This window comes from Hypanus sabinus, chromosome 12 (genome assembly GCF_030144855.1).
Source record: "Hypanus sabinus isolate sHypSab1 chromosome 12, sHypSab1.hap1, whole genome shotgun sequence".
NCBI lineage: Eukaryota > Metazoa > Chordata > Chondrichthyes > Myliobatiformes > Dasyatidae > Hypanus > Hypanus sabinus.
Genome location: NC_082717.1, coordinates 30,956,665 through 30,969,480, shown reverse-complemented (window position 1 = coordinate 30,969,480; position 12,816 = coordinate 30,956,665). Strand labels below are relative to the sequence as shown.

The 12,816-nt window shown below is 41.5% G+C and overlaps 1 protein-coding gene across 1 annotated transcript in view; it reads right to left on the bottom strand.

The window, feature by feature from the left end:
• The window catches only part of abcg8 (ATP-binding cassette, sub-family G (WHITE), member 8), a 58,044-nt gene that overhangs the window by 25,975 nt on the left and 19,253 nt on the right, over positions 1 to 12,816 (bottom strand). The window contains exon 7 of the mRNA XM_059985712.1: positions 3,266 to 3,431. Coding sequence (XP_059841695.1) covers positions 3,266 to 3,431 — 166 coding nt within the window. The remainder of the gene's footprint in view (positions 1 to 3,265; positions 3,432 to 12,816) is intronic.

The window sequence follows — 12,816 nt, the reverse complement described above, 5'->3', positions numbered from 1 at the left end:
AAGATTTGTTTCACCTGATTACCATAAGATGATAAGATATACAAGCAGAATTAGTCCATATAGCCCATAGAGTCTGCTCCATCATTTCATTATGGCTGATCCATTTCCCTCTTAGCCTCAATCTCCTTCCTTCTCCCCGTATACCTTCATGCCCCGACTAATCAAGCATCAACCTTTGCAATAAATATACCCAAGGACTTGACCTCCACAGCCATCTGTGAGAAAGAATTTCACAGATTCCACCTCATCTCTGTTCTAAAAGTATGTCCCTCTATTCTGAGGCTCTACTCTCTGGTCCTAGATCCCTCAACATAGGAAACATCCTCTCCATATCCACTCTGTTGAGGCCTTTCAACATTCGATAGGATTCAATAAAATTACCCCTCCCCCCATTCTTCTGAATTCCAGTGAGTACAGGGACCCGGAGCCATAAAACACTCCTCATATGATAAGCTTTTCAATCCCAGAAACATGTTTGTGAACTTCCTTTGAACCCTCTTCAAATTCAGTACATACTTCCTTAGACAAGGGGCCCAAAGATGCTCACAATGCTCCAAGTGAGTGCTTTATAAAGTCTCAACATTACATCCTTGCTTTTATATTCTACTTCTCTTGAAATGAATGGGAACATTGCATTTGCCTTCCTCATTCTGACTCAACCTGCAAATGACCTTTAGAGAAACCTACACAAGGACTCCCAAGTCCCTTTGTATCTCAGATTTTTGAATCTTCTCTCCATTTATAAAATAGTCTGCACTATTTTTTATTCCACCAATGTGCATGACCATACACTTCCTGACACTGTATTCCATCTGCCACTTCTTTGCTCTTTCTCCTAATCTGTCTAAATCCTTCTGTAGCTTCTTTGCTTCAAAATTAACTGCCCCTCTACCTATCTTCATATTGTCCACAAACTTGGCCAAAAAAACATCAATTCCACTGTCCAAGTCATATAACGTAAAAATTGGTCCCAACATCGATCCCTGAGAAACACCACTAGTCATAAACAGAAAAGGCTCCTTTTGTTCCCACTCTTTGACTTCAGCCAATCAGCCAACGCCCTAACCATGCTAATATCCTTTCTGCAATACCACTGGCTCTTAACTTGTTAAACAGTTTTATATGCGGCAAACTGTCAAAGGCATTTTGAAAATCCAAGTACACAATATCCACTGATTCTCCTTTGTCCATCCTGCTTGTTAATTCTTCAAAGAATTCCAACAAGTTTATCAGGCAAGATTTTCCCTTAAGGAAACCATGCTGACTTCAGCCTATTTTATCATGTGCCTCCAAGTACCCTAAAAGCACATACTTAACAATCAACTCCAAATTCTTCCCAACTGCTGTGGTCAGACTAACTGACCACAGGTTTATAATTTCCTTTCTTCTGCCTCTCTCCCTTCTTGAAGAGTGGAGTAACATCTGCGATTTCCACTCCTCTGGAACCATGCCACAATCTTTTGATTCTTGAAAGATCATTACTGATGCCTCTACAGTCTCCTCAGCCACCTTTCCAGCCTCTCCTTTACTCTTTAAATATTTTAAGAAACTTTTGGTATCCTCTTTAATATTATAGGCTAGCTTATCTTTGCATTCCACCTTTTCCTTCTTAATCACAAATGAGAAAATCTGCAGATGCTGGAAATCCAAGCAACACACACAAAATGCTGGAGCAACTCAGCAAGCTAGGCAGCATCTATAGAAAAAAGTACAGTTGACGTTTTGGGATGAAACCCTCCTTAATTACTTTTTTATTTGTCTTCTGCTGGTTTTTAAAGGCTCCCCAAACCCCTCAATTCCCACTAGATTTTTTTTCTATTTTTGCCCTTTCTTTGGCATTTATGTTGGCTTTGACTTCCTTTGTCAGCCACAGTTGCATCGTCCTGCCTTTAGAATACCCCTTCTTCTTTGGGATGTACCTATCCTGCACCTTACAAATTGCTCCCAGAAACTCTAGCTGTTGCTGCTCTGCTGTCATCCCTGCTAGTGTCCCCTTTCAGTCACCTTTGTCCAACTCCTCTCTCATGCCTCTGTAATTCCTTTTACTCCACCGTAATTCTGATGCATCTGAATTTAGCTTCTCCCTTTCAAATTACAGAGTGAATTCTATCATATTATAATCACTGCCTCCCTAAGGGTTCCTTTACCTTAAGCTCTCTAATCAATTCCAGTTCATTGCACAACACCCAATCCAGAATAGCTGATCCCCTAGTGGGCTCAATCACAAGCCTTTTTAAAAAGCCATTTTGTAGGCATTCTTCAAATTTCCCCTCTTAGAATCCAGCAACAACCTGATTTTCCCAATCTATCTGCATATTGAAACCCTCCCATGACTATTGTAACATTGCCCTTTCAACATACATTTTCTATCTCCCATTGTAATTTGCAGCCCACATCTTTGCCACTGTTCGGAGGCCTGTATATATCTCCCGTTAGGGTCTTTTTACCCCTGCAGTATCTGAACTCTATCCATAATGAGTCTACACCTTCCAATTCTATGTCACCTCTTTCTAATGAATTGATTTCATTTTTTATCAACAGAGCCACCCCACCTCCTCTGCTTACCTGCCTGTCCTTTTGATACAATGTGTATCCTTGGATGTTAAGCTCCCAGCTGTAATCTTCTTTCAGCCACAATTCAGTGATGCCCATAATGTCATATATGCCAATCTGTAACTGCTACAAGTTCATCTATCTTATTCTGCGTGCTTTAAAATATAACACCTTCAGTCCTGTATTCATCACCTTTTTCAATTTTGTCCCCTTTTATGTTACAACTCATCCTGTTGACTGCAATGTTGCCCTTTTATCAAGCTTTTTGTCCAGGTCGTACCTTCCCCAGGAGGAATCCCAGTGTTCCATTAGTCTGAACCCCTGCCCCCTCTACCAGTTCCTCAGCCACGCATTTATCTGCCAAATGCTGCTATTCTAGCCCTCAAGAGTGCATGGCACAGGCAACAATCCAGAGATTACTACTCTGGCAGTCCTGCTTTTCAGCTTTCTACCTAGCTCCCTAAAATCTCTCTTCAGGACCTCCTCAACTTTCCTACCTTTGTCATTGGTGCCAATATGTACCAAGATTTCCGGCTGCTCACCCTCCCCTTTTTGCCATGGACTCGATCTGAGACATCACTGAACCTGGCATCTGGGAGGCAAAATACAATCTGGGTGTCTCTATCACAGCCATAAAATCTCACCCTTCTTCCCCTAACTATAGAATCTCTTATCACTACTGCAGTCATCTTCACCTTTCTTCTCTTCTTACCTTTTCGTGTTGTTCTTATCTGGAGTGGTGTTACAGCTATCAGATTTCCAAGTGTAATCATCTGTGTCTTTGACTTTTTCCCAAAATATGGAAGCAAATCTGTTGGCTTTATCCTGTGTGATTTGCTCCTGTTCCTTGGAACGCCTATCAATGCTGATTAGATCAACTGCAGGAGACAATATAATGTTTTTTGAGAGCCACTACTGACCATTCTAAACAAATCAACAGTAGAGGTCATAATTAAGAATTGCACAACAAAATTACTTCTGAATGACATTGAATAATAATGTGTCACAACCATGGATTTGGCAGCACAGTCTGACAAATCTGTTAGAGTTCTTCAAGAGAGTAAAAAGTTGGGTTGACAAAGGAGAGGCAGCAGATGTCATCTACTTGGATTTTCAGAAGGCATTTGATAAGGTGCCACACATGATTCTGCTTAGCAAGATAAAATCCTCTGGTGTTACAGGAAAGATACTGGCGTGGATAGGGGAATGGCTGACAAGCAGGAGGCAGCGAGTGGGGATAAAGGGGGCCTTTTCTGGTTGGCTGCTGGTGACTAGTGGTGTTCCTCAGGGGTCAATATTGGGACTGCTACTTTTCACATTGTTTGTCAGTGATGGCTTTGTGGCAACGTTTACAGATGCTACGGAGATAGGTGGAGGGGTAGTCGTCCTGAGGAAGCAGGACTTAGAGAAATTGAACAATGGGCAAAATAAGTGGCAGATGGAATACAATGTTGGGAAATGAATGATAATGCATTTTGGGAAAAGGAACAATAGTGTGCACTACTATCTAAACGTGGAGAAGGTTCAAACATCAGAGGTGCAGAGCGACTTAGGAGTCCTCTTGCAAGACTCCCAGAAGGTTCACTTACAGGTTGAATTTGTGGTGAAGAAGGCAAATGTAATGCTGGCATTTATTTCAAGGGGAATAGAACATAAAAGCAAGGAGATAATGCTGAGCCTTTATAAGACACTAATCAGGCAGCGCTTGGAGTATTGTCAACAGTTTTGGGCCCCATATCTCAGAAAGGGTGTGTTGTCATTGGACAGAGTCCAGATGAGGTTCCTGAGGATGATTCCAAGAATGAAAGGATTAACATCCTTTTAACAAAGGATTAACAAAGGAGCATTTGGCAGCTTTGGGCCTGTACTCACTGTTTAGAATTTAGAAGAATGCAAGGGGATCTCAATGAAACCTACCGAATCTTGAAAGGACTAGATAAAGTGGATGTCTAAGAGGATGTTTCCTATGGTGGGGTAACCCTTTAACACAGAGGTAGGAAAAATTTTCTTAGCCAGAGAGCAGTAAATCTGTGGAATGCTCTGCCACAGACTGCGGTGGAGGCCACGTCCATGCATATATACAAGGCAGAAGTTGATCATTTCCTGATGGGTCAGGGCATCAAATTATATGGCAAGAAGACGGGTGTATGGGGTTGATCAGGGATCAGCCATGATGGAATGGTGGAGCAGACTTGAAGGGCTGAACAGCCTAATTCTGCTTCTATGTCTTATGGAAGCAGGAAATCTGCAGAAGACTTGACAGATTAGGACAATGGGCAAAGAAGCAGTCTGAATGGCTGAGTGGCCAAGTTCGGCTCCTACATCTCATGGTCTTATGTTACTTCGATGTCACATGATTCTACTTTGAATTAACATTCCAGAAAGAATGCTGATATTTATCCCTCAACCAACATCGTCGGAACAGATTTGTCATTATTATTTTCCTTTTATAAGACGTGAGTGTGTGCAGTTTGGTTGCCACACTTCTACCATTGCTCCAATGGATACATTTCAGAAATTACTTAACTTGCGATAATGTTCTTTTGGTAATGCTGAAAGGAATGTGAAAAGCACTATGTAACTGTAAGTCTAAGAACAATTATGACATAAAAAGAGTAATAGAAGAAAATCTTTGAATGATAAATGGCATACTGAATAATGAATACCTTTGATCATTGACAATAGCTTGTTTGTGGTTAATAGTTAATGACAACTGGTCTTTTAATGCCAGTAGGGTAGATACACATGGGGGAGGTACTAAAACGTTGATTAATTATTTTACAGTAACACAAGGAACAAAAATGCTGACAAATGGCTGATGAAGGGTGTTTTAAAAAAGTATTGATTTACAGATCAAGTGAAATTTTACCACATACTGTTCAATTTGAACACAAAGTACACTGCAGATGCTGTGGTCAAATCAATACGTACAAACAAACTGGATGAACTCAGAAGGTCGGGTAGCATCTGTTGAAATGAGCAGTCAACATTTCAAGCTGAGACCCTTCGTCAGGACTAAAGAAGGAGGGGGCAGAGGCCCTATAAAGAAGGTGGGGGAGGGTGGAAGGTGCCAGGAGAAAAACCAATCAGAGGAAAGATCAAAGGTGGGGGAGGGGAAGCAGGGAGGGGATGGGCAGGAGAGGTGAAGAAGGAATGTAAGGGGAAAGCACTATGGGCAGTAGAAGAAGGCAGAGTCATGAGCGAGGTGATAGGCAGCTAGAAGAAGAGGCAGAGTGAAAGTGGGATGGTGGAAGGGAGTGAATTACTGGAAGTTGGAGAACTTGATGTTCATACCAAGGGGCTGGAAACTACCCAGACGGTATATGAGGTGTTGCTCCTCCAACCTGAGTTTGGCCTCATCAAGGCAATAAAGGAGGCCATGTATGGACATATCCAAATGGGAATGTGAAGCAGAGTTGAAGTGGGTGGCAACAGGGAGATCCTGTCTGTTGTGGCGGACGGAGCGGAGGTGCTTGACGAAGTGGTCCTCCAATCTGCGTCGGGTCTCGCCGATGTAGAGGAGGCTGCACCGGGAGCACCGGATGCAATAGATGACCCCAGTAGACTCACAAGTGAAGTGTTGCCTCACCTGGAAGGACTGTTTGGAGCCCTGAATGGTGGTAAAAGAGGAGGTGCGGGGACAGGTGTAGCACTTACGCTTGCAGGGATAAGTACCAGGTGGGAGATCTGTGAGGAGGGACATGTGGACCAGGCAGTCGTGGAGGCAATGATCCCTGTGAAAAGCAGAGAGGGGTAGAGAGGGAAAGAAACACTTCACTTGTGAGTCTATTGGGGTAATCTATTGCATCCGGTGCTCCTGGTGCAGCCTCCTCAACATCGGCAAGACCTGACGCAGTTCCCTTGGGATAACTTGGAGAAAAATGAAGTGAGAACAAAGAACATAAATATTATTTATTCCTATTGCAAAAACTTTCATTAATATTGGTCTCTTGTGAGATTAATTATGGAACTAATAAAAGATGAAAAGTGTAACATGAGGGGAATCCTCTTCATGTGAGCATGGAATGAGCAACTAGCACATGTGGTGCATGCAAGCTCAATTTCAATTTTAAAAGAAGTTTGGATAGGTACATGGATAGTAGGAATATGGAGGAGAGCTATGGTTCCGGTACAGGTTGATGGGAGTAGGCAGCTTAAATGGGTCAGCATGTGACTAGATGGGGCAAAGGCCCTATTTCTGTGCTGTACTTTTCTATGACTCTGATAAACATCTCATAACTGAGGCACATCAAATAATTTATTAGTTCCATAATTAATCTCACAAGAGACCAATATCAATGAAAGTTTTTAAATATTTCAGTAATATTTGAGTAAAATTGTAACTATGTTGTTTGATTTAGCAATCTCTTGTTTATTTACATAATTCATTACAGGTTGTAAGTAAGAAGTACGTGAATGGCATATGTCATTACGCCACCAGGTCATATACGAGCGTCTCACTAAAAAAAGGGAAAAAGAAAAGCTAAGTAGACTAGTATCCCAGCTTTTGTGTTTTTGCTTCAAGAAGTTTCTGCAGTTACAGTACAAACACAGCAGTGGTGTCAAGCAAGTTTTAAAATGAACCCGAGATGGCTACCTACTTGTTGAAGCGCAGCACACTTTTCTTTGCAAGGGGAGATAGATGATTAATTTTTTTTTTAAAAAGCAGAAAATAGATGAAATTTGCATGTAATGAGTATAGACATGGGTTCATAAACTGAGTACCGAGTGATAATAATAACACACAATAAAAACAGAAATGGCAGGCTACATCAGAAAGATAGATGCATTCAATTCCGCACCCGATATCTAGATGATATATACTGAACAAATTGAGCAGTATTTTGAAGTAAGTGAAGTAGCTGATGAAAAACAAGTGCTAGTGTTGCTTAGTGCAATGGGCGGAAAAGCATACAGGGCTGTGATTGGATGGGACAACTACAACTTGATTGGTGATCCATCTATTATTTGCATGCCACATCCCCTGCAATATAGTCAACTGAAAGCAAATTAAGAAAGGTACTGGATGATGCTACAGCAGTGTTCAAGGATGGCACTGGAAAGCACAAACATATTAAAGGTAAAATAATGTTAAATAAAAATGCCACACCCAAGTTTTACGAAGCCCATCTGCTTTTTTATGCTATCTGTGATAAAGTAGCCAGTGAGCTAGATCATATGGAAGCTGAAAGAATTCTTTTCAAGGTTGAGTGGAGACTATGGACAGTGCCAGTGGTCCCAGTAGCCAAGAAGGATGGGGCTGTTAGGATTTATGGTGATTTTAACCCTAAATAGTACTGACAGTAGATCAATACCCTCTGTCCAGGATAGGGGACATCTTTGCAAATCTTTCTGTAGGGAAACACTTCAGCAGTGAACTTAGCTGAGGCCTACCTATTGATGGAGATGGAAGAAGAGTCCAAAGTGTTTCTCACCATAAGCACTCACAATGGGCTTTACCACAATGATAGACTTATTTTTGGAGTAGCATTAGCATCTGCATGCTGGCAGAAAGCTATGTACCAGGTGCTGAAAGGCTGCCTAGTCCCTGTGTTCTATTACATCATTGTTACTGGTGAGGGTGACAAGGATCATCTCCAAGATCTCAAGACAGTGTTAAAAAGATTAGAAGATTATTGGCTCAGATCACAATGTGACACGTGTGAATTATTTAAAGCAGGTATCACTTACTGTGGTCACACCACTGACGCACAAGTATTACTGAGAAAATTCAAGCAGTGGTGTATGCCCCAAAGCCAAAAGATGTGTCACAGTTGTGGCCATTTTAAGATTTTTTCATTACTTGAACAGGTTACTGTGCTCCACCCCTTGAACTCATTTCTACAGATCGGGGAGAAATGCCAATCGGAAAAAGAGTGTGAGGTGGCTTTCCAAAAGACAAAGGAGATTGTGACATCAGACACTATACTCACACATTATGATCTACGTTGTCCTGTGAAGGCTACTTGTAATGCCTCACTTTATGTTATAGATGTAGTAATTTTACATGCTATGAGTGATGAGTGAACGTCCCATAACCTTTGCGCCACATTCTCTTACCACTGCAGAGAAAGATTATGCACAGATCGACACAGAGGCCTTGAGTCTTGTTTGGGGTGTAAAATGTTTTAACCAGTATGGGAGAGAGTTCACCCTCATTACTGATTATCAACCATTGGTGTCCATTTTCAATCCACAGAAGGGTGTTCCACTAACAGCAGCAGCATGAATGCAGAGATGGGCTCTGCTTCTTGGAGGACACAATTACAAGATCAAATTCAAGAGAACAACTAATCATGGAAATGCAGATAGATCGGCCCATTTACCCATGGAAAAATAACTACCTGAAAAATGTACAAAAGAGGACACTCCACTTGACGTATTCTCCCTAATGCAAATTGAAAGTCTCCCAATTATGGCAGAGATAATCCAAAGGGAAAGTAGAAAAGACCCCACACTGTCTGAGGTCTACATGGCAACTCAAAATGGCTGGAATGCGCAACAGAAATTGCAGCTCCTCCATTTTTAACAGCGCCAGGATAAACTTGCCTTTGATGGAGGTTGCCTCATGTGGGGATTGAGAGTTGTTGTACCATCCAAGCTGAGAGTTAAAGTGTTGGAGGAGCTATACACCAACTATCTGGGGATGTCAAAATGAAAGTGTTGGCTCAAAGCTTTGTCTGGTGGCTTGGGATAGATCAGCTTCTACTTCCTCAGGAGTCTGCGGAGATTTGGCATGTCATCAAAAACCTTGTCAAACACCAATGCCTTTGAGTGGAAAGTCCTGCAAACGGTAGTGGATTCGGTCTAGTACTTCATGGGCAGAGCCCTCCAACCATAGATACACTGGCGTAGAAAAGCAGCATCCACCAAAGATCCTTCCCACGCAGGCCATGCACTTTTCTCACTGCTGCCATCAGGTAGAAGGTACAAGTGCCTCAGGACTCGCAACACCAGCTTCAAGAACAGTTACTACCCCCCAACCATCAGGTTTCTGAACAAAAAGGGATAACTACACTCATTCTATTTCTCGTCTCACTTTAAGGACTCTTTACCTTGTTATCTATACTTGTTATTTATTGCTATTTATTTATATTTGCATTTGCACAATCTGTTGTTCATTAATCCTGAACTGACCATTCTCCTACACAGTGGAGATTGTGTCTGATGTCATCTGCAGATGGCACATTGATCAGCTAAGGAGAGCAGAGTCAATTGATTTCCATATAAGTCAGAACCACTTCCTGCAGTACCAGAGTCAACCCCAACAACCACAACGGAAGAGGCCCCTGAAGCTGAGATTGTTTCACAGCCACAAGTCTCACCTGCCAAGAAGAGTGATACCCCTTGTCAGGAAAGACATTATACCACAACAGAAAGAAATTCTCCACAGCGATGAACTCTTTTGGCCTGAATGGGGTAATTTAAGAGTTACTATGGTGTAAATGTCTATATAGTAATTGCTTTATATAGTATAACTTATATATGTATATGATGACTAGAGAGCAATACATTACATATCTCAGTTAAGATGAATTCTATATTGAGTTAAGCAGGGAGGAGTGTAGTGTATTTAATCTTTCAGTCATATGTATTTGAGTGATATTGTAACTGTATTGCTTGATTAAGCATCCTTTGTTTACATAATTTATTATGGATTACACATAAGAAGTACATGAATGGCATATGTCATCATGCCACCATGTCATACAAGAGTGCCTCACTTAAAAAAAAGTGAAACTGAGTAGACAAGTAAACTATGTAGGTTCTTGTGTTTTTCTTTTGATTAGTTTTTCCTGAGTTACAGAACATAACAGTTCCTTCTAATTTTTTTCAGACCAATCATTGCTCTGAGCAGTGCATGATTACACAGCCTGAAAACTGCACAGCATCTTAGATGATTTTTTGTAATATGCACACTATGAATATTTAGAATTAAAATTGAAAGTTACATACTTTTGGTTTATTTATTAACTGAAAGGTATAATGAATCAAAGTTCAAGGTTCAGGTTCAAAGTAAATTTGTAATCAAACTATGAACATGTCACCATATCTAACACTGAGATTCAATTTCTTCTAGCATACTCTGTAAATCCAATAACAGTAACATAATCAATGAAAGACTGCACCTACAGTACGCCCAACCAGTGTGCAAAAGACAACAAATTACAAATGCAAAAAGAAAGAAAAAAGGAATAATAAAAAAGATAAACAAACAATAAATATCAAGATAAGCAATAACTATCAAGAACATGAGATGGAGAGTCCTTGAAACTGAGTCCATAGGTTATGAGAACAGTTCAGTGATGGGGTATATGAGGCTAATACCTCTGGTTTAAGGGCCTGATGGTCGAGGGGTAATAACTTTTCCTGAACCTAGTGGTGTGAGTCCTGAGACTCCTCTACTTTCTCTCTGATGGCAGTAGCAAGAAGAAAGCATGTCCTGGGTGGTGGGTCCTTGATGATGGATGCAACTTTCCTGTGATAGCACTCCATGTAGATGTGCTCAGTGGTGGGGGCAGATTTATCTGTGATGGACTGGGCTATGTCCACAACTTTTTGTAGGATTTTCCATTCATTGGCATTGTCGTGTCCATAACAGGCTGTGATGCAGCCAGTCAATATACTCTCCATCGCGTATCTACAGAGGTTAGTCCAAATCATAGATGTCATATTGGAAGTTCAAAGGAAGCAGAGGCACTGTTGTGTTTTCTTTATAATTGTACTTGTGTGCTGGACCAAGGACAGGCCCTCTGAAATGACAACACCAAAGAATTTAAAGTTGCTGACCCTCACCACCTGTGATCCCCCAAAGAGATCTGGCTCATGGACCTCCAGTTTCCTCTTTCTGAAGTCAATAATCAGCTCCTTGGTCTCGCTGCCACTGAGCAAGAGATTGTTGTTGTGTCACCACTCAGCCACCTATATGCAGAGTTGTCACCACCTTTGATTCTGTGTTCGACAGTGGCGTCATCAGCAAACATAAATATGGCATTGGAGCTGCACTTAGCTGCAGTATGTGTAAAGCAGGTAGTGCTGATGGAGGAGATATTGTTGTCAATCTGAACTGACTGGGGTCTACAAGCAAGGAAACTGAGGATCCAGTTGCACTAGGAGGTATTGAAGCCAAGGGTTTGAAGCTTATTGATTAGATTTGAGGGGATGATAGTACTGAATACTGAGCTGTAGTCGATAAAGAGCATCCTGCTGTATGCATCTTCACTGTCCAGATGCTCTATTGAAATGGCATTCTGCTGTGGACCTGTTCTGCAGGCAGGCAAATTGGAGTGGATACAAGGCACTTCTCAGGCAGCAGTTGATATATCATCAATATTGCCAGGCACTTCGTCACAGCGGAGGTAAGTGCTACTGGACGGTAATCAGTGAGGCAGGTTACCACATTCTTCTTGGGCACTGATACAATTGAAGCCTGCTTGAAGCAGGTGGGTACCTCAGACTGCAAAGCAAGAGGTTAAAGATCTCAGTGACCACTCAGCCTGTTGATCAGCTCAGGTCTTTAGTACTCGGCCAGGTACCTTATTTGGACAGGATGCTTTCTATGGGTTCATCCCCCTGAAAGGTGTCCTCACATCGGCCTCAGAGACTGAAATCATCGGGAGCTGTGGGAATTTGTGTTGGTTCCTGTATGTTTTTTCTGTCAAAGTGAGCATAGAAGGGATTGAGCTCACGTGGAAGCAAATTCTCTTGTCACCTATGTCACTGGATTTCACTTTGTAAGATGTGATCACATTTTGCCACAGCTGTCGAGCATCCTTCAAATATTCAAGCTTAGTCTGGAATTGCCAGTTCGCCTGTGAGTTTGTTTTCAATAAAGTAGAACAGGGAAAATCTTTTACATTTTGTGAACTTTTTCTGGCTGTGTCCAATTCTAGCTGTGTGGCAACAAAGGTTATGTGCACGAGATCGTTTTGGTTACTGTGCAGCCATATACCAGCACAGTTCAGAGGGAACGGTGGTCATGTGGTTCCCTGAGTCTCCAGAATCTGACTCAGATAGCAACATCATGTAATAGGGGTACCAATATGACAGCAGTCACTTAAGAGTGGCCCAGGGGAAATTAACCTAATGTGAAAATAATGAAATAATATTATATGGCAAAAGAACCCAGATTTTCCTCTTTTCCATGTGATTGTTGGATTAGACGCATGAGAGAACCACAAAAGGTCGTTTTCCAGAATTCGGCAAGGTCTGATATTTTCCATTGAACTGAATAAGGTTATTTAAAACACTGGATATATTCAA